Below are 23,363 nucleotides of genomic sequence, written 5' to 3' on the forward strand. Positions count from 1 at the left end.
CTGTCTTCACCTACCACTCCTGACCCATTCCTGTCCATCTTTCCAAGTCGGCCTCATAGGCCATCACATCCTGGGGGCCTTTCCTTGCCACCCAGCTGGAAGCTCTCTCTTCCTAGAGCCCACACCACACCATTTTCATATCCCGATTTCCTGGTTCTGAGCACACTGTACCCACAACAGTCTCCTTGTGAAATAACCCCAGGTCTCATCTCCTCACCCCAGCCCCACCCCAAGACTCTAGGCTCCCTAAGGGAGTGACCTGGCATAAGTTATTTCTGTATCATCAACAGCTTTGCTGGCACACACAAAAGAGTCACTAAATGTTCACTGGGTCAAATGACATGTTATTTTCCTTGATTTAGAGAAAGAGGTTTTCTAAGGTAAGAAATTTGCTTCTCTTGATAAGGCAGTGGGGAAGAGAAGTCACTGATGAACTGACAATGGTTTTTCCCTTTTTTACCCATTTGGGGATTTGTTTACATACCCCCCTCTTTCTCTGTCATAAAGAGCTAAAAGACTTGCTTTTCAAAAATTTGGCTACTACAGGGAAGTAAAATTAACCAGTATTATACCAGCTAACTCCTTGCCCATTTCGCCAACTCCATCTGTCATCTTGGCTTTAATTCCCCTGTGGTGTGTGTAAGTCATCTCAAGGTCTTTTTGGCCACCAAAGGGGGACTCACTTTAAATAAAGCATCCCCTCCATTCCAATGCACTTTGCTCAAAGATGACAGAAGTAGACACCTTGTCTAATGCATTTGCACAACTTTCATGCAGAATGGCAGCGTGGCCACCTCCAGTGCAGGGTTCAGAGACAACAGACCAAGTTGGAAGCCAGCTAGGAGCTAGCTGACCTTGACAAGTTTGGGATCTCTTGGGCCAGTGTTCTCATCTGAAAAGTAGGTTAATAATTGTCACTTTACAAGGTTACTGGGGGCATTGAGTGAGACAGTGCACGAGGAAGTACCCAGGGAAGTGCCAGACATGTAGTGAACACTGAACAAATCCATTCCCCCCTCCCTTCCTCCATTGGGTTTGAGCTTCCCAGGGTCAGACAGGCTTTCTCCAGCTTCTCCTCAGTCACACCAAGATAAGAACGGGATAGAGCATTTGGGGCAGCCCTAGGAACTGCCAAAGGGAGGTGCCAGGGAACACTGGTGTGTGTGCGTGCATTGAGTATGCACGTGTGCACTCAAGTGCGTGTGCGTGTGCGTGTGTGTGCGTGTATCTTGGCTACTGTCCGGTACCTATAGCTGCACTTGCCCACCTGAACCTGCTCTTCCCCCGGTATCAGAAGAGCTGGGCTCAGTGTTGACTCTTACACGATTTTTAATGTTTGAACAACTCCTTTCTTTGCTTCTTCCCTGGTGCCTCCCTCTAACACTATTTGCTTCCTTGTTCAGAAACTATAGTGCCATCCCTTATTGTCTATGGATAAAATCCAAACTCCGTTGCCTGCCATTCGAGGCTGTCCCCAGCCAGCCTGTGCCGTCTCCCACTCCTCCCATGAGAAAATGGCCTGTGTTCCAGTCCTGTGGGATGGTTTACTGCTTCCTGGGCAATGCTTGTCTTACTGGCTCTCTGCCTTAGTTCATGGGACTTCTTCAGATTGATGTGCATCCTCTAACTCCTCAAAAACCCTGTCCCCACCTGTGCTTGTTGAAGTCTTAGAAACCCTTCAAAGCTCGGCTCAGGTCCAGCTTCCTTGCAAAGCCTTCTCTGACGTCCTGACAGGACAGAACATGGTCAGATAGAAAGATGGTGCTCTTTCCCTTGCATGCTGGGCACTTCCTTGTCCCTCTCCCTACAGCCCTTACTTCGTCCTGCCCTGGACTACTGCGAGTTCCAAGAATGTCCATCTTCCCTCAACTAGACTGCAGGCTCCTGGGAGACAGAGACCACTTTCTACCTCGTTCTGTACCACCTGCCTCAGAGTATCTCCTCTGGGGGAACTTGTTAAATGAAAGTCAAACTGACTTCCATCCAGAATAGAATTCACAGGGGCCTGGACCTGCCCGCACACCTTGCCTGGGATTTTAGCGACTCTAGTCTTTTGGGTAGCAGGTGGAGTCCCATACAAGAGGCAGGGAATCCCAGTGGCTAAGGGTGAAAGCTTATGAGTTGTATTGGGCACTTCATCTCTCTGAGCCCTGATTTCCTCCCCTGCAAGACGGTGATTAAAATACCAGCTTGCTGGGTGTTTGTGCAACTAAATGAGATAACACAGTGCTTGGCTTACTGCAGGTGGTCAGACCATGGTGGTTGTGAGATCACCAAGGTAGCTGCCTGGCAAGCTGCCCCCGGGGTCCTGGGAGCCAGCAAATTCTCACTGGGAAAGAGATTCAAGTTTATTCCAAATACCTTCACAGTCGTGTGTGCCTCAAACTTGAAAGCTTTGGTCTGTCCATTCTCCAAGTACACCTTGAGCACGTTGGGCATACACAGCAGAGAATTACCCTGGAAAACACAAGAGTAGTGTTGAAACTGTCCCTTCCTGTCCCTGGGTGTGACAGATCCTCAGCTTCCCTGGCCCTGCCTGGTGAAGAGAGCAGGATTTTCCCCAACCTCCTCACCACGTTGTAGATTGATTCTTGACATTTGGAGATTTGTCCAATGGATGAGGTCTATGCCACACAGATACAGGCATGCTTTGTTCCAGGGATAGCCACTAGAACTGGAAGACGGGGAAGAGTGAGCCCTGCCACGAGCATACTGACAGCACTGTGTGAGCCTGTACGATGTCACGCGGCCATCAGCTGACACTTCACTGCTGGTTGCCGCCCTTATGGGATGCAATTTGGCAAGTCAGGTGACAAGCATGCACATCGTCTCAGATGGGCCTTTCTGAGATTCTTGCACTGTGCCTTGCGGGGTTGGGTGAAATGGGGGGTAGGTTGCTCCCTCAGAGCCCCCTCAACATTTTACTATTTCATTCCCTACAGTAAAGCAACACCAAAGGGCAGAGGGCTGCTCTCCGTCTCTACTCATCCCAACCATCACTCCGGATTTATGAGAACAACTGCCCCCAATTCTAATCTCTGCAAAGAGTTTGGGTACAAAGCCCACCTGGGTTAGAAGCTTACCATCTTTTTTCAAAAACCTGACAGCCTTTTTCAGATGAGAAGTTTGTATCTCCTAAATATAAGGCCACTTGTATCGTTTAAGCAAGACTCACATTCATCACTCTACATAACTTTTTTTTTTAAACCACAGTACTTTTAGGGAAGAAAAAGGAATATGGTCATATCCCAGTGCCATTTCACACTCAGTCAGGGATGAGGGATTTCACATCGCGCATGTTGTCATCTCACTACTCTGGTTTAGGGTATTTAGAAATCTTAATCTTTGGAATTCCCAAGTATGACATGCTTTCCTTGATACTTTATTATTTGTGATTTACCAAAAAATACATCCATAACATCATCACATAACTAAGGCTTTTCTCTAAGGCTTCTTCCAATTTTTATCTATACCTGTAAATAGCTTTTAGAGAGCCGCACTAATAGAACATGCACGATTCTATGTGCATTTTTACTCAACACATATACACTTCTTCATGTGGGTTTAATGTTTATAATTTTAATGGACTTATAAAGAGTCTGTTGAGTTGAAATATCAGAATTTCTTTAACCATTCCTCTGCCCTAGACATTTAACATTTTTTCAAATTTTTTGCAATTTATCTATCAGTAAAACAGATATCTTTAACTACATGGATTTTTGCATTTAAATTATGTTATAGACTTAAATTAATGAGAATGTGGTCCTTGGCCCACTTTTATGGCATTCATTAAGTTTTGTTTTCTTCTACTCCCAGAGATTAAATCAATTTACAAAGCCACCGATTAGTACATGAGTGTAGCTACTTTCTTGGCATCAGGGCTTACATTTTTCTTTATTTGTGCTCATTTACTAAGTACGAAGTAGCAGTTCTTAATATTTTCCTTTGCATTTCTTTAACGGTTAGCAAAGTTAAGCATATTTGAAGTGTTGGTTTCCTTAAGTCAGACAGAGAAAGATAATACTGTATGATATCACTTATATGTGGAATCTAAAAAATAAAACAAACTAGTGAATATAACAAAAAAGAAACAGACTCACAGATATAGAGAATAAACTAGAGGTTACCACTAGGGAGGGGGTGGAGGGGCAAGGTAGGGGTAGGGAATTAAGAGGTACCAACTACTATGTATAAAATGAATAAGCTACAAAGATATATTGATCAGCACAGGGAATATAGCCAAAATTTTATAATAACTATAAATGGAGTATATAACCTTTAAAGATTGTGAATCACAATGTTGAAACTTGAAACTTATATTGTATATCAACTATACCTCAATAATAAAAAACCCCCAAACCCCCAAATGTTGGTTTCCTATTTCAGATTCTTCTAGGGTCTTAGTATGTTTCAAGGGAGAAAGTTTAGCAACTGATTTTATCATCTTTTAAATACTTGAGAGGATGAAAATGCAGGTCACAATGATGAATTCTCGCTGGTTTGGCTGTCTCTGCCTCACGTGGCTGATACAGAGACTCGTTACCCTGAGCTGCAAGTCTCCCCAGGGGATCTGGTTCACATCTGCAGAACCCTTATTCTCTACCTGTTCTGTTAGTTGGTTCTAGCTTCTACTTCTCTTTACTATGTACTACTCTTTTTTTTTTTTTTTTTGCGGTACGCGGGCCTCTCACTGTTGTGGCCTCTCCCACTGCGGAGCACAGGCTCCGGACGCGCAGGCTAAGCGGCCATGGCTCACGGGCTCAGCCGCTCCACAGCATGTGGGATCCTCCCGGACCGGGGCACGAACCCGTGTCCCCTGCATCAGCAGGCGGACTCTCAACCACTGCGCCACCAGGGAAGCCCTACTATGTACTACTCTTAAAAACACACGTTGAATCAAAATTCAATTTGCTGAAGAGGTTTGATCCATTTTCACAAACATGGACACACAGAGACTCAAATATTTCAGACTGACAGGATCTCAGGTCTTTTCTGATTAATACATTAGGCCTCCCACTAGACCTTCCTGAACAAATCCACCTTTTACTCTGAGGTCTAACTGAAGGTGGAGTCTGTTAAGCAGCAGGACAAGAAGAAAATAAGGGCTCTCCAGATGTGAACCAGATCGCCTGAATCTGGTGTTACAATGGCCGTGACTCCCCATGCACTGGTCTCTATGCTAAGAAAACCAGATAAGGACAAGCTCTGATTTGAAAGTTTCAAAATCTATTATTGATCACTGAATTCAGAATGGTAATGGTTACAGGCCATCAGGTGGAAAATATTTAAATTATGAATATATGAGTCTTTAACAGTCCACATTGAAAACATCAAACTCTAGCCAACATTTTCCCTTTACAAACTTGTCTTCTGAACCCTCATATCCAACCACACCAATCCTGGGTATTCCCATATCAAAAAGGACTAGACAGCATATCACAGTGGAAAACAGAAGAACTGAAGTCACACAGACCTGTGCTCCTGTATTTCTAGCTATGTGATCTCAGAGGTTAATTCTCTTAACCTCTCTAATCCTCTGCTTCCTCTTTTGTTAAAATACCTCCCATGCAGGGTATGGTGATGACTAAGGATTATGTACCCAAAATTCATGCAGTAGAGGTTCAATAGATGATGGGCTGTTTAAAAAAACCAAAGCCACCCCCCTCCCCCGGCCCCCATCACTACTATCAATATATCACCTTCAGAGGGAATACCAAGTTTGAAGATTTAGAATGAGAAATGAACAATTGGAATCTGTTGAAATTTCAAGGGCAGAAAAATGGAGTCACAGAATGACAGAGCCACACCCAGTGCGTCTCTCCCTGTCCACCGTTTGCAGGTGCCTCACTAAGGGGGCACAGAGCCTCAAGCAAGCCCTCTGCACTCCCTCTGCATCCCCTCCATGCTGCAGATTCCAGAGTCCTCAGGAGATACATGCCAGGAGGCAGCTCACCCACTTCATGAAGAGTCATTTCAACCTCCTGACCAGTGACGCACCTGGCTGTGTCCGCTGACGAGCACTTCCTCTGCAAAGTGCACCTTCACGGGGTTGGTCTTCAGCCTGGCTCGCTTCTCCTCCGTTAGGAAGGAGGACTTGGGGACTCCCTGCAAAACATTAACACGACACACTTTAGAAAAATGTGGGACTTTCGTAAAAGCCATGTACATCTTCTCGTTTCTTAAAAACAAAAGCAAAAGCTTGACAGCTGTTGAGAATTCAATTAAAACCCACAGAGAAGGACGACATCCCATTAGAGATCTCTTTTCATAAAATTCAGGGATCTCAACCCAATGTTCTTATGTGTCTGAGGACAGCTCAAGATTCAATACAGTGGCCAAAGGCTGTGGTATGATGAAGACAAAGAGAACTGGCCTGTGAGCAAAGAAACCTGAATTCCAACCCAACTTCAGCTACTCAACAGTTCTGAGAACTACCTCAAACACAAATTGTTATGGAAGAAAACCAGTTGTGTGTATGTGTGTGTATGTGTGTGTGTGTGTGTGCGTGTGCGCACACGTGTGTGTGTGTGTGTGCCCACGTGTGTGTATGTGTGTATGTGTGTGTGTACACACTCCTTTCTTTGGCCTTCAGTCTTCTCTTCTGCACAGTATGGGAACTGGACCAGGAGGCAGAAACAGCATAATTCTAATGAGCACGGGTTCTGGAGTCTAACTACCTGAAAAAAGCCCAGCTCTACTGATTTCTGCATGTGAGACCATGTGCCTGTGAGGCTATGGTGTCCTCATCTGTAAAAGGGGGATAACCAATATATCTACCTTGCAGGATTCTCTTTTGGCACAAATTAAATAAGACATTAAATATTAGTATTAATATTATAATAAATAATATAATTAATAGAAATACAGATCTATACAATTAAACCAAAACATATTTTAATCATAAAATTCTGTGTCCTAGAGAAGCAGTAATTAGTATTCCAACTTAGGATTTTATAATTCCTAATCAATTTCAAATCATTTGAGGACTCTAAGAATCCCCTTGGAGAAAGATGAGCATTCTTGCTGAAGTAAAATATGTATGATCATTTGTCTTATGATCATATAACTTCTGGTGAGAGGCCCGAGTGGGCTAGACAATATTCAGGGCGTTTCTCAGGGGCACAGGGGCCATCACCTGGGCTAATATCAGCTTTCCCTGCAGGATTTCCAAAGTACAGTATTCATACTCCTCTTTTCTTGGCAACCTCATAGGAATCTTAGGAATGGTACTGGAACATGTTAATTTTCCTCTCCCTATACTTTTTATTTTTTAAAAGGAGGCAGCTATATGCTGCTTCCCTCTCTCCTTACTTAACAAGTGCTATCTTTTGCTATCACTCTTGGAAATAGAGTAGGAAAAGAACTACCTAATTAAGATTAAGATGTTCTCCACTGAGATGATAATCAGCTAAATGCAAAGAATCTCTCAACACCTGCATGATCATTTATAGCGATTAGCTTTCAGTATACTGTTTTTTTATGCATTGGTTTCACACTATTTCACAGGTAAATTCTTCTATTTAGAATAGAAGAATCTCCATTTATCTGTGCATAAAACACTTGGTCTTTCATATTTATGGCAAACATCCTAGTCCTATTTAGGTGGGTTTTTTTTCCTGTTCTACTTCTAAGAAACAAACAAACAAAAAATAACACTTCAAATAAGGAGAGGAGGCAACAATTTCTTTGCTTTTTAGTGTTATGGAGTTTTTGGACCACAGAAATTTAATTTTTTCCACATAATGAAATAGCTGTTTGTTCCACTGTACCTTCTCCCACTCCCTAAATGCTTAGGAATTCTTTCTGCAACTTACGACCGAATAGACACCCATCCATATTGTTGACATTTTTACGGTTTGTTTTTTATATTTAAGTCTTTAACATCAAATGGTGTGAGATATGTCCCAGTACAATTTCTTGAATAATCATCTTTTCTCCCACTGATTTGGGATGACATATTTATCATATATTTAATTCTTATACTGGTATCTATTCTTGGACTTTCTATTTGATTAGATTGATATATCCAACATTTCATCAAAATCACACTGTTTTAATTACTGCAGCTTTATTAGTTTTAAAATCTAGTATTTCAAGGCCATCATTATTCCTTTTAAAAAAGATTTTCTTGATAAGTCTCACCTTGATATACTTTGTCAAAATCCAAATAAAAGTCCCACAGGGAGTCTGAATTTTCCTTAAGCATATACATTAACATGAGAAAATCCGACATATTAGTAGTCTTCCCATCAAGGAACATAATATGTAACTCCTTTTATAGTAAAGAAAAATTTTACTTCCTTCAGTATTATTCTAGTTTCCTTCATGTAAGGCCCACATATTTCTTTTCCCTAAAGTTCTCCTATTTTTTTTTATTTTTCCCTGTAAAGAACTAGCCCTTGGATTTATCAACTTTCCAATTTTTTCTGTTTTCCAAAGCATCATTTAGATTTAAATTTTTATCATTTTCTTTAATCTGCTTTATGCTTGTTTTATTAGTCTTTTCTTCCTACTTCTTGCACTGAATATTTACTTAACCTGTTTTCTTGTTAAATAATAAAATCACTTTTAAGGTTATGAATGTTACTCTGAGTATAGCTTCAACTGTATATAAGTTCTAAGAAGTAGAGTTCTAAATTTTAATTATTTTCTATCTAGTCTATAATGGTAATTTTTGCTTTTCCATTTGATTCTGTCTTTACTTAGGAGATTGCATTTTTATTCCAAATGACTGGGTGGTTTTAATTAAGTTTTTTTTTTTTTTTTTTTTTTTTTGTGGTACACGGGCCTCTCACTGTTGTGGCCTCTGCCGTTGCGGAGCACAGGCTCCGGACGCGCAGGCTCAGTGGCCATGGCTCACGGGCCCAGCCGCTCCGCGGCATGTGGGATCTTTCCGGACCGGGGCACAAACCCATGTCTCCTGCATCGGCAGGCGGACTCTCAACCACTGCGCCACCAGGGAAGCCCCTTAATTAAGTTTTTGATAGCTATCAATTTGTGTTTTATTATATTCTGGAAAAGAGACTTATACAGTTGTTTCTTTGGGGAATTTAGTTTTTTTGGTGGTCTGGTATGTGGTCACTTGGATTAGATTATTAAATGCATTATTAAAATTCTCTATGCCCCTATTTATTTTCTTGTCTATTTGTGGCCAAGGCTAAGAGGTATGTACTAAAGTTTCAAAATGAGAATTTTCTGTCAACTTTTCCTCCTTGGTAGTTTTCTCTTACAATCTGATTATATACTTTCCCCTGTATCACATATAAAGGACCACTAGGCTTACAGTGGTTTAGGATGGCTGGTGCCTTTCTGTGCATCATCTGTGCCACACCTTGCCTTGAGGCCGATAAAACACGTTCACACTCAACACCTTGTTGGGTCCTCAGAACAACCCATTAGATAGACAAGGCAGTTACTGTCCTCATCTCTGTTTTACAAAAATCAAAACTGAAACTAAATGACTGCTCCACAGTGATATCACTCAGACCTGTCTTGAAACTCCTAGTTTGGTACCCTTGTCATCCCACTCTGCATAATCACAGGTCTGTCTCCTTAGCTGGACCATGAGTTCTTGAAGCCTGGACCCACATCTGTGTCCTCCACAATACTGGCACACAGGCTGTTTATTCTACGGGGGATATTCTGCTGGGGGTACAGGGTCTTGGGGCCAAGAAGGGTGAAACTAACACACAAGACATAAAAAGAGATATACCGATGTGCAGCGAACAACTGTGATTGAAAGAGAATCTTCAGCTTCCCTGAAAAAAAAGAATAAAGGTAAAAAAAGTCATCATTCTGGGTGATACACGTGTGTGTGTGCGTGTGTGTATGTGTGTTAGGGTCAAAAAGACTGGTAGGATTACAAAGCAGCCTCTCTTGCCTCAGCTTCTTTGGCTCAGCAAAATTGAGGACACTGAGAAAGCAGTGATCTGTGAAGGAACTTAAGCTGTCCCAGATACCACTGCTACCTTAAGAAAATCTTCAGATACTTCCCTCTACCATCTAGTCCATACCTACAGCCACTAAATTAAGTCACTTATCTTTCTTTCTTTTTTTAAATTTTATTTTATTTTTGGCTGCATTGGGTCTTTGTTGCTGTGTGTGGGCTTTCTCTAGTTGCAGTGAGCAGGGGCTACTCTTCGTTGCGGTGTGTGGGCTTCTCATTGCAGTGGCTTTTCTTGTTGCAGAGCACAGGCTCTAGGCGCGCAGGCTTCAGTAGTTGTGGCACATGGGCTCAGTGGTTGTGGCATGCGGGCTCAGTGGCTTTGGCACAGGGGCTTAGTTGCTCCGCGGCATGTGGGATCTTCCTTCACCAGGGATCAAACCCGCGTCCCCTGCATTGGCAGGCAGATTCTTAACCACTGCACCACCAGGGAAGTCCCCACTTATCCTTCATTTAGTCTATATGATGGAAAACTCATCCGGTTGCTATGACCACTAGCTAGGTTTACATCCAGAAAAAATTTTTAAGAGAAAACAGAGCACTAACACAGATAACTTAGGTTGCTATTTCAGAAAACTGGCTAAACATTCATGAAATAGAATAAATGAATGTGGATAACACTGATCAGATAAAAGCCAACAAGTTTATGGTGTTTGGGCACACAAGTTTGGCGGGTCCAATCATTTAATCAAATACTAGACATTTTTGTTTTGTTATAATCTCTTAGGTTCCAAAAGTGATCACATCAACCAGATAAGTGCCAAACTTCCACTTTGCATTAGAGGACAGAACTGAAAAATCATTTCTTATTTTCCTTTATCTCTGCCATTGCTAGAGAAGCAGTTTGCAAAATAATTTCATTTGATTTCTTGCAATATGAACATTTAGGCCAGCTGCTGCCAGTGTGTTACTTCCTCTAACAGATAAACTCAACCTGAGGTTTCTAAGTGCCTGGGGATTGCCTCTTTTCCATTTTATATAAGAACAGGTCTTTTTCAAGAGAATTCACAACAAACCAACGTCCAAGTACTCTCAAAAGGACAGTTTGGCCTCACAGATAATCGGAGGAATCAGAGAGATTTTGTTGGGTTTTTGTTTGCTTGGGTTTTTACTTTTATAAATGGCAATGACACTGGGAATTAAGCTAAAAAAGTAAGCAGTTCCGGGATTCCCACACAAGGCATGTAGCTGAGAGTGCAGATGCAAGCATACATCAGGTCACATCCCTGCTCACAAGTCTTCAGTGGCTCAGTCTTCCAGGAGGAGAATAACCCCTGAACTCGCTGTATCAGCACCAAGACCCTCCATCATCCGGGCCTCACTTACCAGAACTTTTCTCTAGGTATCCAGTGCCTTAGACAAACTGAACCGCTCAGTATCCCTACTCCCCAGCCAGTCACTCCTCCTTGTCACTCTGCATGGATCACCCTTCACCTCCATCTTTGTAGCCCAAATTCTACCCAGCATTAAAGGTAGAACTTGGCCAGCCGAAATACTTCTGTACTCTTCTCTGTTTTGTCAAACCACAACTTCCCCACAAGTCGGAGGAATCTCCAGCGTTTACAGCCCCTTTCCCCTGCTTCTCTTGAGACACTGTCTGCCCTCAATCTTAGCGGGGTATATACGAGCTGTATCTGTACTACCATCCTGTAAGTGTCTGGGGAGTGGAGCCCCTTTGCCCCCAGGGTTCCTTGCCCATTGAACAGATCAGGGTTCAATGTTACCTAAACATTCAAATTTTGGTCTACTGTTTTAAATTGTGAACACTTTTGTTTATTAGTCAGAGTTTGATCTAGCCTGGCAGAGATATTAGTAGCAGTGAAAATCTAAAATTCATTTGCTGGAATGGAGAAATTCTTTGAGAAAACCACCCAGTAACTGGGAAAGCAAACTTCATGATTTCCATAACCATATTTCATTTTTTAAAATGAAATAATCAGGGCTTCCCTGGTGACGCAGTGGTTGAGAATCCGCCTGCCGATGCAGGGGACACGGGTTCGTGCCCCGGTCCGGGAGGATCCCACATGCCGCGGAGCGGCTGGGCCCGTGAGCCATGGCCGCTGAGCCTGCGTGTCCTGAGGCTGTGCTCCGCAACGGGAGAGGCCACAACAGTAAGAGGCCCGCGTACTGCAAAAACACACACACACACACACACACAAAGAAATAATCAAATCCTTTCCTGGCTGCCCCATCCACTCACCTTATTCCCTAGCAATCTTGAAGCAATATTGGGCGTGGCTGAGAGGATTCTATTTTCTACACTATGATGGATTCTCTGTAAATCTTATGTTTCTCCACAGCGAGATTGTGGACTTCCTGAGGGTGGAGACTGCATCCTGCATTTTCATTTTCTCTTTCTCTGACTTTGTTATTGTTGCCGGTTATTCAGTGTGTGCTGCACATGATAGGCCCTCAGAAATGAAAACCACCACTCACAAAAAGGCACAGACTAAAGTACAAACTTGAAGTATCTTCAAGCTGGCTTTCCTCTAACTCTATTTCTCGTTTCCCTTTATTTATATTAAAGTCATTAAAACAGTGTTGGGTGAAAGTTTGAAAAGACAAAGGACTGCACGTGCCTATAGAACATCTGTCAGGCCTCCTCACTCCTGTCACTCACTTCCTCTGTCTTAAAACCAGGGTCGCCAACTGTCAGTGCCAACCACATTCACTCATTCCACTGAGCACCCACTGTGTGCCTGGTCTTAAGGAGATCATGGTCAAAGCAGAAATTGAGACATTTACAAAAATCACCAGGACACCAGGTAGAAGTTGGTAGGTGCCATACCGATGGAACTACGTATGCCTACAGGCTGCACCAAGAACATTTAGGAAGAGATGTTAAAAGGGTTAAAGAACAATAAGCAGACTTAGTGTCAATTTAGTCTAATTTTGGGCATATGTTACAACAACCCTATACATCCTAAAGGGGTAGGGCCTATGTATTATTCATAATTACATTCCCCGCAGCGCCTAGCACAGTGTTTTGGGCATTGCAGGGGGTTGATAAATAGAGCACCCTGTGCCTCCCCATCACTTCTGTAGGCAGGTGAAAGAGGGCAGATAGTAACCGAGATGGAATTCTAAAACAAGGCTGTTATTGCTGCTTTAAAGGAGCCTGCACTTTACTTAAATCCCAGGGATATCAGTTATGCCCTTTCTGTCTCCCACCCTTGCTCTATAATAATCTGTGCAATATATATAATAATATATATAATAATTCTGTGGATGATGGAAGACAATTTAGTACCTCAGAATATCGACCGCTCGTTCACAGGAAAGGTCTTCAGCAGGCTCGTTGTTCATCTGGAGGATCTGATCACCAGGGAAAAGCTTGCCATAAGCAGAGCTTCCTGTTGAAGAGAAAAGAAGTAACTGATGTTCATGCCAGGAGAGCCCAGACCCCACGTGTCACAGCAGCTCACCTGAATGGCAGCCTGATCCAGTCCCCAGGGCACTGGCTCACCCACACCCCTGGCCAGACTTGGGCTCACATGGATTTCAGTTTTCCTGTTTACAAAGCATGGATAACGTACCTACCATTCATCACCTTCAAGGGATGTTAGGAGACTGTCCAGGGAAAGAAGACTAGCAGAAACTCCCTGAATCAACAGAGCTGGCCAGCCAATCTACTACATTCATTGCTAAAGAACTCTGGGGTGTGTGTGTGTGTGTGTGTGTGTGTGTGTAAATTCAAATTATTAGATTTTAACTAGTCCCAGATCTCACATCAACACATAGCTGAAGTATGACAAAAAACACTACACATTCCCAGCCTGCTCATCTTCACCCTGATACAGCCTATATTTTACAGACTCAAGTGAAAACAAATCAATAATTTCTATTACTGTCTGCCCAGAAACTCTCCCCAGCTCAGAGCATGTAGGGTTCAGAGAGGACGGCTGGTCCCAATACTGTCACTGCCCCTGAGACTGGCCAGGGGGCCACGGGTGGGCAAATCCCTGCCTGAGGCCAGTGGACCTGGGGTGCAGATCAGCAAGTACACTTGGAGCTCCTCCCTCCCAGCACCACAGGAAGGTGCAAAGCCCTAGACAGAATTAGGTCGAAATTAGATGTGCCCTGTCTAGCTTTCTGGGGTAGCATTTTCTACATTATGTTATAGCACAGAGAGATGGGAAGAGAACGAGGGATATTTCTCCCCAAGAAGCCAAAATCCTTTCTTGTTTCCCAGTCATCCCCTACCTGCTGTGACGGCCACCACTGTGAGGGGAAGGGTCTCAGAAATGTGAAATCCATAGTCCTGGAGGAGATCATCTTTGTCTATTTTTACTGTGTGTTTCACAGGGATGATGGTCTGGGTTGGGATCACAGGGATGATGGTCTGGGTTGGGATCCCAGGGGGTCCATCAGCTGCAGCATCTTTAGCCCTGGAAGAGAAGGAGTGTGTAAAAAAGACAGAGAGGGGAGTCTAGTTGGTCGCCACAAACCAGGTCAGCCCTAGGCATTATGGAGGAGGAAGATGCAGAGCTAAGTGGATACCAACTCTCCTCTTGAGAGAGAGACGACACAAATGCCAGTAGATAAGACAGCGGGACATAGCACCGTGCTCTAAAAGAGTGGTCATGAAGTGCTGTGGGTACTCAGAGAAGAGGTAGAGCAGTTTTAACTTTGTGGGCTAGAGGAGAAGGAATCAGGGAAGCATTTGCTACCTAGAAGAGGTGGCATCTGAGAGATGTCGAGGGTATATCTACACAGCCCAAATCCTGGCACACACAAGATATTCAGTAACTGCTGCTGAGTGGATGGATGCATAGATGCATGGATGGGTAGGTGGATGGATTCATGGATGGACGCATGGATGGATGGGTGGGTGGATGGATGGATGCGTGGGTGGATGGATGGACGGACAGGCATTCCAGGCAGGGGGCACTGCTTCAGCAGAGGTACAGAAGAGGAAAAACATGGACTGTGAATAGGAACAAGGAATTGCTCAGTTTAGATGTCTAATGATGACTAATTTTTATAGGTGAGTTGTTTCTTTGGTGATTTTTTTCTTTTTTGCTTTATAATGAACGTTGCTTCCCCTTCAACTTTGTAACTGTGAGGATTCCAGTATAAAATCCCAGATATTGCAGACTCCCTCTATATTAATTGTTAAAAACATGTATGTTCTCTATATATCTAAAAGCAGGTAAGTTGAAAGTTATATTTTCTATCTTTCAATACCACAAAGTGAATTTATGAGCTATTTTTCATTTGTCTGTGGCAAGTGATTTTTTTCCTTCTAAGAGTCAGTGGTTCTTTCTGAGGAAAGTCAAATAGTGATGGGATAAGGTATTTATTGTCATTATAAAAAAACAACAGAAATGTGGAGGAGTAACAGCTCCCTCGGGGCTCTGCAGCTAAGGTTCATCATTTATTCTCATCTATTTACCAAACACTGTCAGGAACTCTGCCCAATGCAATAGGACCTCGGTTATCTGAAAATCACCTCTCTGTCATTTATAATAATCTCAAGTTTCAACAAGGACCAGGAAATATTAAAAAACTGCTTCATGGAACCAAAATGCAGGTGACAAGTCCAAGCCTTATTACGCACATTATCCATCAAGGAGCTCTCTTAGGAGCGAGGAGAGGATTTCTCCTAGGTGAGCATATGGGTAATACTGAGAATTGTTAGAAGACAGACTTAACAAGAGGAAAGAAACAGAAAACTCTGATAATTTATACTGAATAAAACCCATAGGTATTCCTGATTTTTTTTTAAAAAAGAAAACTTTAAAGCTCTGAAAGGACCTTTCTAAGTAAAATAAATAATATAGTGCACTGAAAGGCAAAAATCAACATCTGCAGTCCTTTGAAAAAGCAACAGGAAGGACACCCTAGACACTACTCCTATTTAATGTGGCAGGAGAAATGCCTGGAATACTTATCAGAGAAGGAAAAATGATAAGAGGAATAATAGCGTACCTTTTTTTTCCTAAACAGTTGATGATCTACACCTAGAAAATGAATTCACAAAGAGAATTGCTAGTGCTTAAAAAATAGGTTTAGTGGAGTTGCAGGATAAACACATAAAACACAGCCACAAAAAGCATCCAACAATTCATTAAAAACAGAGTAGCTGAATGTGTATTAGGCGCTAGGCATTCTTAATAAGCTGATGCAATAAAGGAAGACACAAGTAAAACTGAGGCTGGATTCCTGGTTGGGAAGATTACATATTGAAAAATGAAAGTAAGTACTGAACGAAAATATAAATTTGATGGAATACTGGTTAAAAATCCTTCCAAATTAAAAAAAAAACTTGATAAATGGATGACAGTAATAGTAGCAGTAACAACAACAACGATAATCATTTGTAACATTTATTGAACACTAACTATGTACCAAGGAGTGATCTAACTTGTTTTCATGGCTCATTTGACCCTTACAACACACTTGTGACGTAGGTATGATTATTATCCCTATTTTATAGATAAGAAGAGTGAATCTTGCTTTGAGAAACTTTAACCTGCTTAAAGTCACATAGCTGGGGAGGGAGTTTCAAACTGGGGCTACTTTCTTCAAAGGCACTGCAGCACAGCTGTATAATGCAAACCACATTTGTAAATGTAACTTTTCTAATAGCCACCTGAAAATGGGGGAAGAAATGAAAAAGAAACAAGTGATTTTTAATATATTTTTATTTAACCCAATATATCCAAAATACTATCATTTCAACATGTAATCAATAAAAAAATTATTGATGAGCTATTCTGCACCCTTTTTTTCATATTATGTCTTCAAAATTCAGCATGTATTTTATACTTACAAAGCATGTTAACTTGGATGCTATATTTTCAGCAGAAATTCTCAGATTTCATAAAATTTACAGTTAAAAAGTAAATTTTCAGGCCCAAGTTCTTCCGAACATACTTAAAAGTTTTCCAATAACTGAATGATCAGTCTTTACATTTAAATTAATTAAAATCAAATAAAATTAAGTATTTAATCTCTCACTCATACTAGCCACGTTTTAAGGGCTTAATAGCCATCTCTGGATAATGGCAACCATATTGGACAGCACAGATCTAGAGCCTATGACAATGTATGAAAAATATACGAGACTCTCATATACAAAAAGAAAATTTCTAACTTCAAAATTGTATTAACAGATGTTAGAGCAAATACCTTAAAAGGTACTTTATGTCAATTTGTCAAATCTTATATAGTTATATAAAATATTTATTGTGAGATGTGGGTACCTTTTAATGTAGAGTGGGTCTCCAAAATATGAGAAAACTTGAAGCCTAGAAGCCTTAAAAGAGTTGTGCTTCGGGGCTTCCCTGGTGGCGCAGTGGTTGAGAGTCCGCCTGCCGATGCAGGGGACGCGGGTTCGTGCCCCGGTCCGCGAAGATCCCACATGCCACGGAGAGGCTGGGACTGTGAGACATGGCCGCTGAGCCTGCGCGTCCGGAGCCTGTGCTCCGCAACGCGAGAGGCCACAACAGTGAGAGGCCCGCGTACCGCAAAAAAAAAAAAAAAAAAAGAGTTGTGCTTCAACCTAGATTATTTGACCTGGGAGCCTGGGCTCTTGAACACTAAATACTGCTGCAAGAATGAGGGTAAACAAGATGTGCAAGCACACACTCACGTGTGGGTACACTTGGGTGTGCATACACCCACCTTCCTCTCTTCTATAGATCACAATCTTAATCTGCTCCTATCAGACAGAGGCGATGATCAAAACTGCATGGCGTGGTCTTCACCAATGAAACGGAATAGAAACTTTAGAAAATCTTTTAAAATATTAGGTGGCTAGCCAGAAATAACTCAACATGGTGACATAATCACCACACTGCAGTACTAAACACCATACGAAGTATTACATTTCAAAAAGGTCAAAAGAGAGAATTATAAAAACTAGAAATAAATATGGACAGTTTATGCCAGCTTCTGGAGAGGAGACACATTTTTAAGGATTAGAAAATTAGAGACAGGCATAAGATATAAGATGGATGGTTTGAATGTGAACTTCAATAGCTAATACATAAATACAAATAAATAAAAGATTAGATAACAGAATAGGACACAAGGAGAAATATTAAATGATAAAAGTTTATAACTTCATCTTGTACACAAAAACTAACTCAAAATGAATCACAGACCTAAATACAAGAGCTAAAACTATACAACTCTTAGGAGAAAATATAGGAATAAATCTTTGTGACCTTGGTGTCATATTAGACATGCACAAGTAACAAATGAAAACATAGATAAACTGAACTTCTTCAAAATTAAAAACTCTTCTGCTTCAAAGGACACCACTCTGGACTTCCCTGGTGGTGCAGTGGTTTAGAATCCACCTGCCAATGCAGGGGACTCAGGTTCAAGCCCTGGTCTGGGAAGATCCCACATGCCATGGAGCAACTAAGCCCATGCGCCACAACTACTGACCCTGTGCTCTAGAGCCCATGAGCCACAACTACTGAGCCCGCATACCACAACTACTGACCCTGTGCTCTAGAGCCCATGAGCCACAACTACTGAGCCCGCATACCACAACTACTGAAGCCCGCACGCCTAGAGCCCATGCTCCACAAAAGAAGCCACCGCAATGAAGAGTAGCCCTCCCTCGCCACAACTAGAGAAAGCTCACATGCAGCAACAAAGACCCAACGCAGCCAAAAATAAATAAATAAATAATTTTATTTTTTAAAAAAAGGACACCACTGAGAAAGTGAAAAGACAACCCACAAAATGGGAGAAAATATTTGCAAATCATATATCTAATAAGGACCTTGCATCTAGAATACATAAAGAATTCTTATAATACACTTAAACAAAAAAGACAAATAACCCAAATAAAAATTGGGCAAATAATTTGAATAGACATTTCTCCAAAGAAAACATACAAACAGCCAATGAGCACAAGAAGAGATCATTAGCCATTATGGTAACATAAATCAAAACCACAGTGACATAACACTTTATATCCACTAGGATGGCTATAATCAAAAAGATAGGTCAAGTGTTGGCTAAGGTGGAGAAAATGAAACCCTCATACAGTCTTGTAGTTCCTCAAAAGACTAAACATTGAGTACCATATGACCCAGCAATTCCACTCCTAGGTATATACCCAAGAAAACTGAAAGCATTATGTCCACACAAAACTTGCACGCAAATGGTCACAGCAACATTATTCATAATAGCTCCAAAGTGGAAACAACCCAAGTGTACATCAACTAATGAAATGACAAAGACAATATTCCATACTAGACTATTATTCAGCAATAAAAAGGAATGAAATACTGATATATACTATAACATGGATAAACCTTGAACACATTATGCTAAGTGAAGGAAGTCAGCCACAAAAGACTACAAATTGTATGATTCCATTCATGTGATATGTCCAGAATAGGTAAATCTATAGAGACAGAAAGTAGATTAGTGATTGCCTAGGGCTGGGGAAGGAGGGTTTTCAAAGGAAATGGAGAGTGACTACTAATACGTATGGAGTTTCTTTTTGGGGTGATGAAAATCTTCAAAATTCATTGTGGTGATGGCTGTACATCCTTGTGAATACACTAAAAACCAGTGACTTGTACATTTTAAGTGGGTGAACTGCATGGCATGTAAATTATATCTAAATAGAACTGTTGAAAATAAGTAAGTCAATTAAAAAAATAAAATCCTAGAGGGAAAAAGCTTACAATAAAAATATATGCAGAATGGGCATAAATACATGCAGTAAATACCCAGATTTCACGTGCTCAAAGCAAGTGAATTGACAACTTGCACATGAAGAAATAAAAGCTGGTAAATAACAGAAAATGTACAACCTTAGTCATTGAAGAAGCACAACTGAAAGGACTACAGAGAACTATTACATGTCTACTAAAGCACCAAATATGAATAAAAATAATAAAGCCCAACATGTGTGGGCCCTGGTATTTAAGGTTGACTGTATAAATTGGCTATTCAATCTCTCTGGAAAATAATCAGGGAAATTATAATATGAATTTAAAATTTGATCATTTTCTTTGATCTTCTGTTACCATTTTGACTGACATTCCTCAAAGTAATAACTGCCCTCCTCCCAAATAAAATATTATTTGCACTAGACTATGAATTCCTAGAAGATAAGGGTGACTTTTATTCTTCTCTGTGTTCCCTGTGCCATAAAGTCCTAGAACAGAGTATGAACTCAAAAGACCCTAGCTCTTGAATATTCAAAAATATTTACCATAGCTTTATTTAGAATAGTGGAAAAACTTCAAACCACCCAAAAGAGAACAGATAAATCAAGCACAGCAAGGAATTGCCCCAAGACTCTACATCAATGAAGTACCACAAGCCTGTGAATCTTAGACATACGTGGAAACACAGCTTAGAAAACACCCTTCCAGAGCATCTTCTAAACTGTGGTTCAAACCCCCTTCCTAAGGGAGAGATCAAATTATTCTGTCCCCACAGCTCCCCATCACCCACAGGATAAAAGTTAAACTCCTCAACCTTACTCTCATGTTCCTTTGTCTTTAAGTCTCAGGCCCTGGCCAACATTCCCTACCCACTCTCCTTCCCAGGCCATCACTCCAGCCTAATCTTACCTGCTGCACCAGTTTTGCATCTGGGCCTCAGTTCATGCAGCTACCTCACAGGAAAATGTGAGGCCAATCAAAGCCCAGCTCAAACGCTGCCTCTTCCAAAATGCCTTCTCTGATTTCCCAGCTAGACACAAGTTCTCTCAGCTCTGAGCTCTTCTGGCCTAGAGCACCTCAACTTCAGTGATAACTGATCCCATATATCATCACCCCGAATAGACTGTAAATTCTCAGGATGCAGGAACCACTTTTTACCCACCTCTGTATTTCTCACCGTACCGAGTGAAGAACTTTGCCCACAGAAAGCATCTGTGCTTATTAGGTGAATACATGAGCAAAATACTATATAGAGAGAGCATGATGCAAAATAGTACCTCTAATATGATTAGCAAAGGTGGAAATGTATATTTAACCACTAATAAATAGCAGACAATTTGAATGTGACAGAGTTCAGTGTTTGTCCTTTGTTTGTTTAATTTGAAATATAGCTCAGCCCTATGACAATCGTCCTAATCAAGACCCATCTTTTCCATGTCCCAGAGCTCAGTAAATGGTATCAGGACGAGGCTCAGTTGCTCAAGCCAGACTCCTGGGAGTCATCTTTGACTTTACCCTCCTCTCACCCCTAATATCCTATCCGTCAGTACTACAAAAGATCTCCAAGATGTCCACTTATCTCTATATCTCCATGACCACCATTCTATTTCAGGACCCTGTTACCTGTCCTGAAGAAGATTGCTGTAACAGTCTCCTAGCTGGTCTCCCCACTTTTCATTCTTATCTCACCTGAATGATTCTCCATCCAGCAACCAGACTGATATTATAAATGCAAACCTGCTCGTATATCTGCCCTGACTAAATGGCCTAATCCAAAATCCTTAATATGGCTTAATACAGCGCCTGCCCACCACTGAAGCCTCTACAATGAAGCCATTTGTTCTCTCGATATTTTTGTTCCAGCCAGACTAGTATCCTTGGAGTTCCTCAAATACACAAGGTCTTCCCTCTGCCTAGAATACCCCCAACCCCTAACATAACACTCTTTAGAGATTTCCCAAAACACCCAACCATACACTATCTGCCCAGCTCCTACTCGATCTTCTGGTTTTGGCAGAAATATTCCTCTCCCTCTGCTGAACCTGTACACCGAACCTGTACATCCCTTTTTGAAACACACATCACCTTTGAAATGACCAGTGTGAAGTCTCTTGTCCTTTCTAGACAACAGCTCATATGGCAAAACCGTGTCTCTCTTGCCCCATGTGCTGAACTCAATGCTAGGCATAGAACACGGCTTAATAAATGTATGGAGACCAAAAGAAAACCACCGACCTTACCATATTTAGAACAGAATCCATTTTGATGCTTTTCAAGTGGGTAGGCTTCATTTATCTGACTTTTGCATTTGGAATGGTGTGCTCCTCAACAATGGTAGACAAATGAAGCCCCGCTGTGCTGGCTGATCCCTGGATGGCATCAGGAACTTTGGCCCAAAGTCTGCTTTTTGACATTTTCCCCAAAGGCCACATTTCAGCTTTTGTTTGGAAAGGGATTGCTTAAGAACAGGACCAAACCGTGGCCTCTCCTCACAAAGAATGTTCAATATTTGACAGAGAACTGAAGGAAATGATCTCTGTAGCAAAATTTCCTCCTCTGAAGAACCTTATAAATATCAAACTAAGCACCGACAATCCAAAAACCTATGTCTGATGCCTCTGTAATGGTTTCAAATCATAAATCTGAGGTCATTGCTGCGATTTCACTTTGGAACAGCATAAGACCTGGTGACACTAATAGAATTCCTGTCAGATAACTGGATCAAGCCTAAGGTAGAACTAGAAAAAACATGTAAAATTTATCATGAAAATAGCCTCGTGTAGACTAATTCTGTATTTTATGGGTCATAAGTTCATACTGAGCTGATCAATAATGCTGAGAAGAAAAAATAACAGAGATAGATTAGGTTTCAAATATTCTCTGGCTTTTTATCTGCTCTCTAATAGGTTGGAAAATATATTTTGCCCCTATCTTGTAACAACAAAGAATTCACCTTTGAGTTCCAGCAGGATGTGAAGAAACTACTTTGAATCTATGGTTAAACACTGTATTATGTTCAGCTTGAGTGATTTTCAAAGCTAACATCTGGTATAAGCTGGCTTTTTAATCCAAAGTTTATTCAAAGAAAGAAGAAATAGAAGTAGCAGCTTGTACCAGAAAGAAATTTATCATGTAGTCATAATCATAGGACTATGCTTGTGGCTGTGAAAGTTTCTAGGGGACCACTGAATGTACATATTGTGAGTATAGTGCAAAGGCCTACAGTTGAGAGGAGGAGAAATTATTCCACTGTTACTTTAAAAAGGAGGTTCAGGAGACAATGGCAACCCTGCAGATGCAGCACAGGAGCCTTCTAACCTGTTCTGTTCGAGCCTTTCTGCTTTTGCCCATGGGTCAAAGAGCAATAAAAAATTGGTACCTGAAATGGTCTTTCTACATCATTAGGAGTATTATAAAGGTCAAAGATACCATCCCTATAATTAGTAAACAGACTATGGTTATAATGAACAAGTAAATTTGTAAAGAGTGCAAAACCAATAGCCAGGGCTCTGATACCATGATGCCATGATGCATGTGTGTGTGCGTGTGTGCATATGTATGAATATGTATGCCTGTGTGTACATGTGGGTGTGTGCACATGTGCGCAAACATGTGCATGTGTGTTCACTAGTATTAAGATTCAAGATGAATTGAAGGAAAGAAATCTTTTTAAACCCTGAGGGTAAAACCAAGCACCAAGAAGAAGGCATCAAATCCATCAAGCTCTTTATTATTTTTAAGTCTTGCTCTATAAAACTATTTCTGATTAAGCA

At 41.3% G+C, this 23,363-nt stretch overlaps 1 protein-coding gene across 2 annotated transcripts in view; it reads right to left on the reverse strand.

Annotated features, from left to right (window-relative positions):
• Positions 1–23,363, reverse strand: part of FRMPD1 (FERM and PDZ domain containing 1) — an 86,205-nt gene that overhangs the window by 19,716 nt on the left and 43,126 nt on the right. The window contains exons 3-7 of one of the 2 annotated variants that reach the window (XM_067743905.1): positions 14,147–14,331; positions 13,194–13,296; positions 9,713–9,758; positions 5,998–6,105; positions 2,362–2,457 (exon numbers count right to left, since the gene is read on the reverse strand). In XM_067743905.1, coding sequence (XP_067600006.1) covers positions 2,362–2,457; positions 5,998–6,105; positions 9,713–9,758; positions 13,194–13,296; positions 14,147–14,331 — 538 coding nt within the window. Of the gene's footprint in view, positions 1–2,361; positions 2,458–5,997; positions 6,106–9,712; positions 9,759–13,193; positions 13,303–14,146; positions 14,332–23,363 lie in introns of those variants that run through there. The other variant, XM_067743906.1, reaches the window with a different exon arrangement.

Source organism: Pseudorca crassidens, chromosome 7, assembly GCF_039906515.1.
Source record: "Pseudorca crassidens isolate mPseCra1 chromosome 7, mPseCra1.hap1, whole genome shotgun sequence".
In the NCBI taxonomy this organism is placed as follows: domain Eukaryota; kingdom Metazoa; phylum Chordata; class Mammalia; order Artiodactyla; family Delphinidae; genus Pseudorca; species Pseudorca crassidens.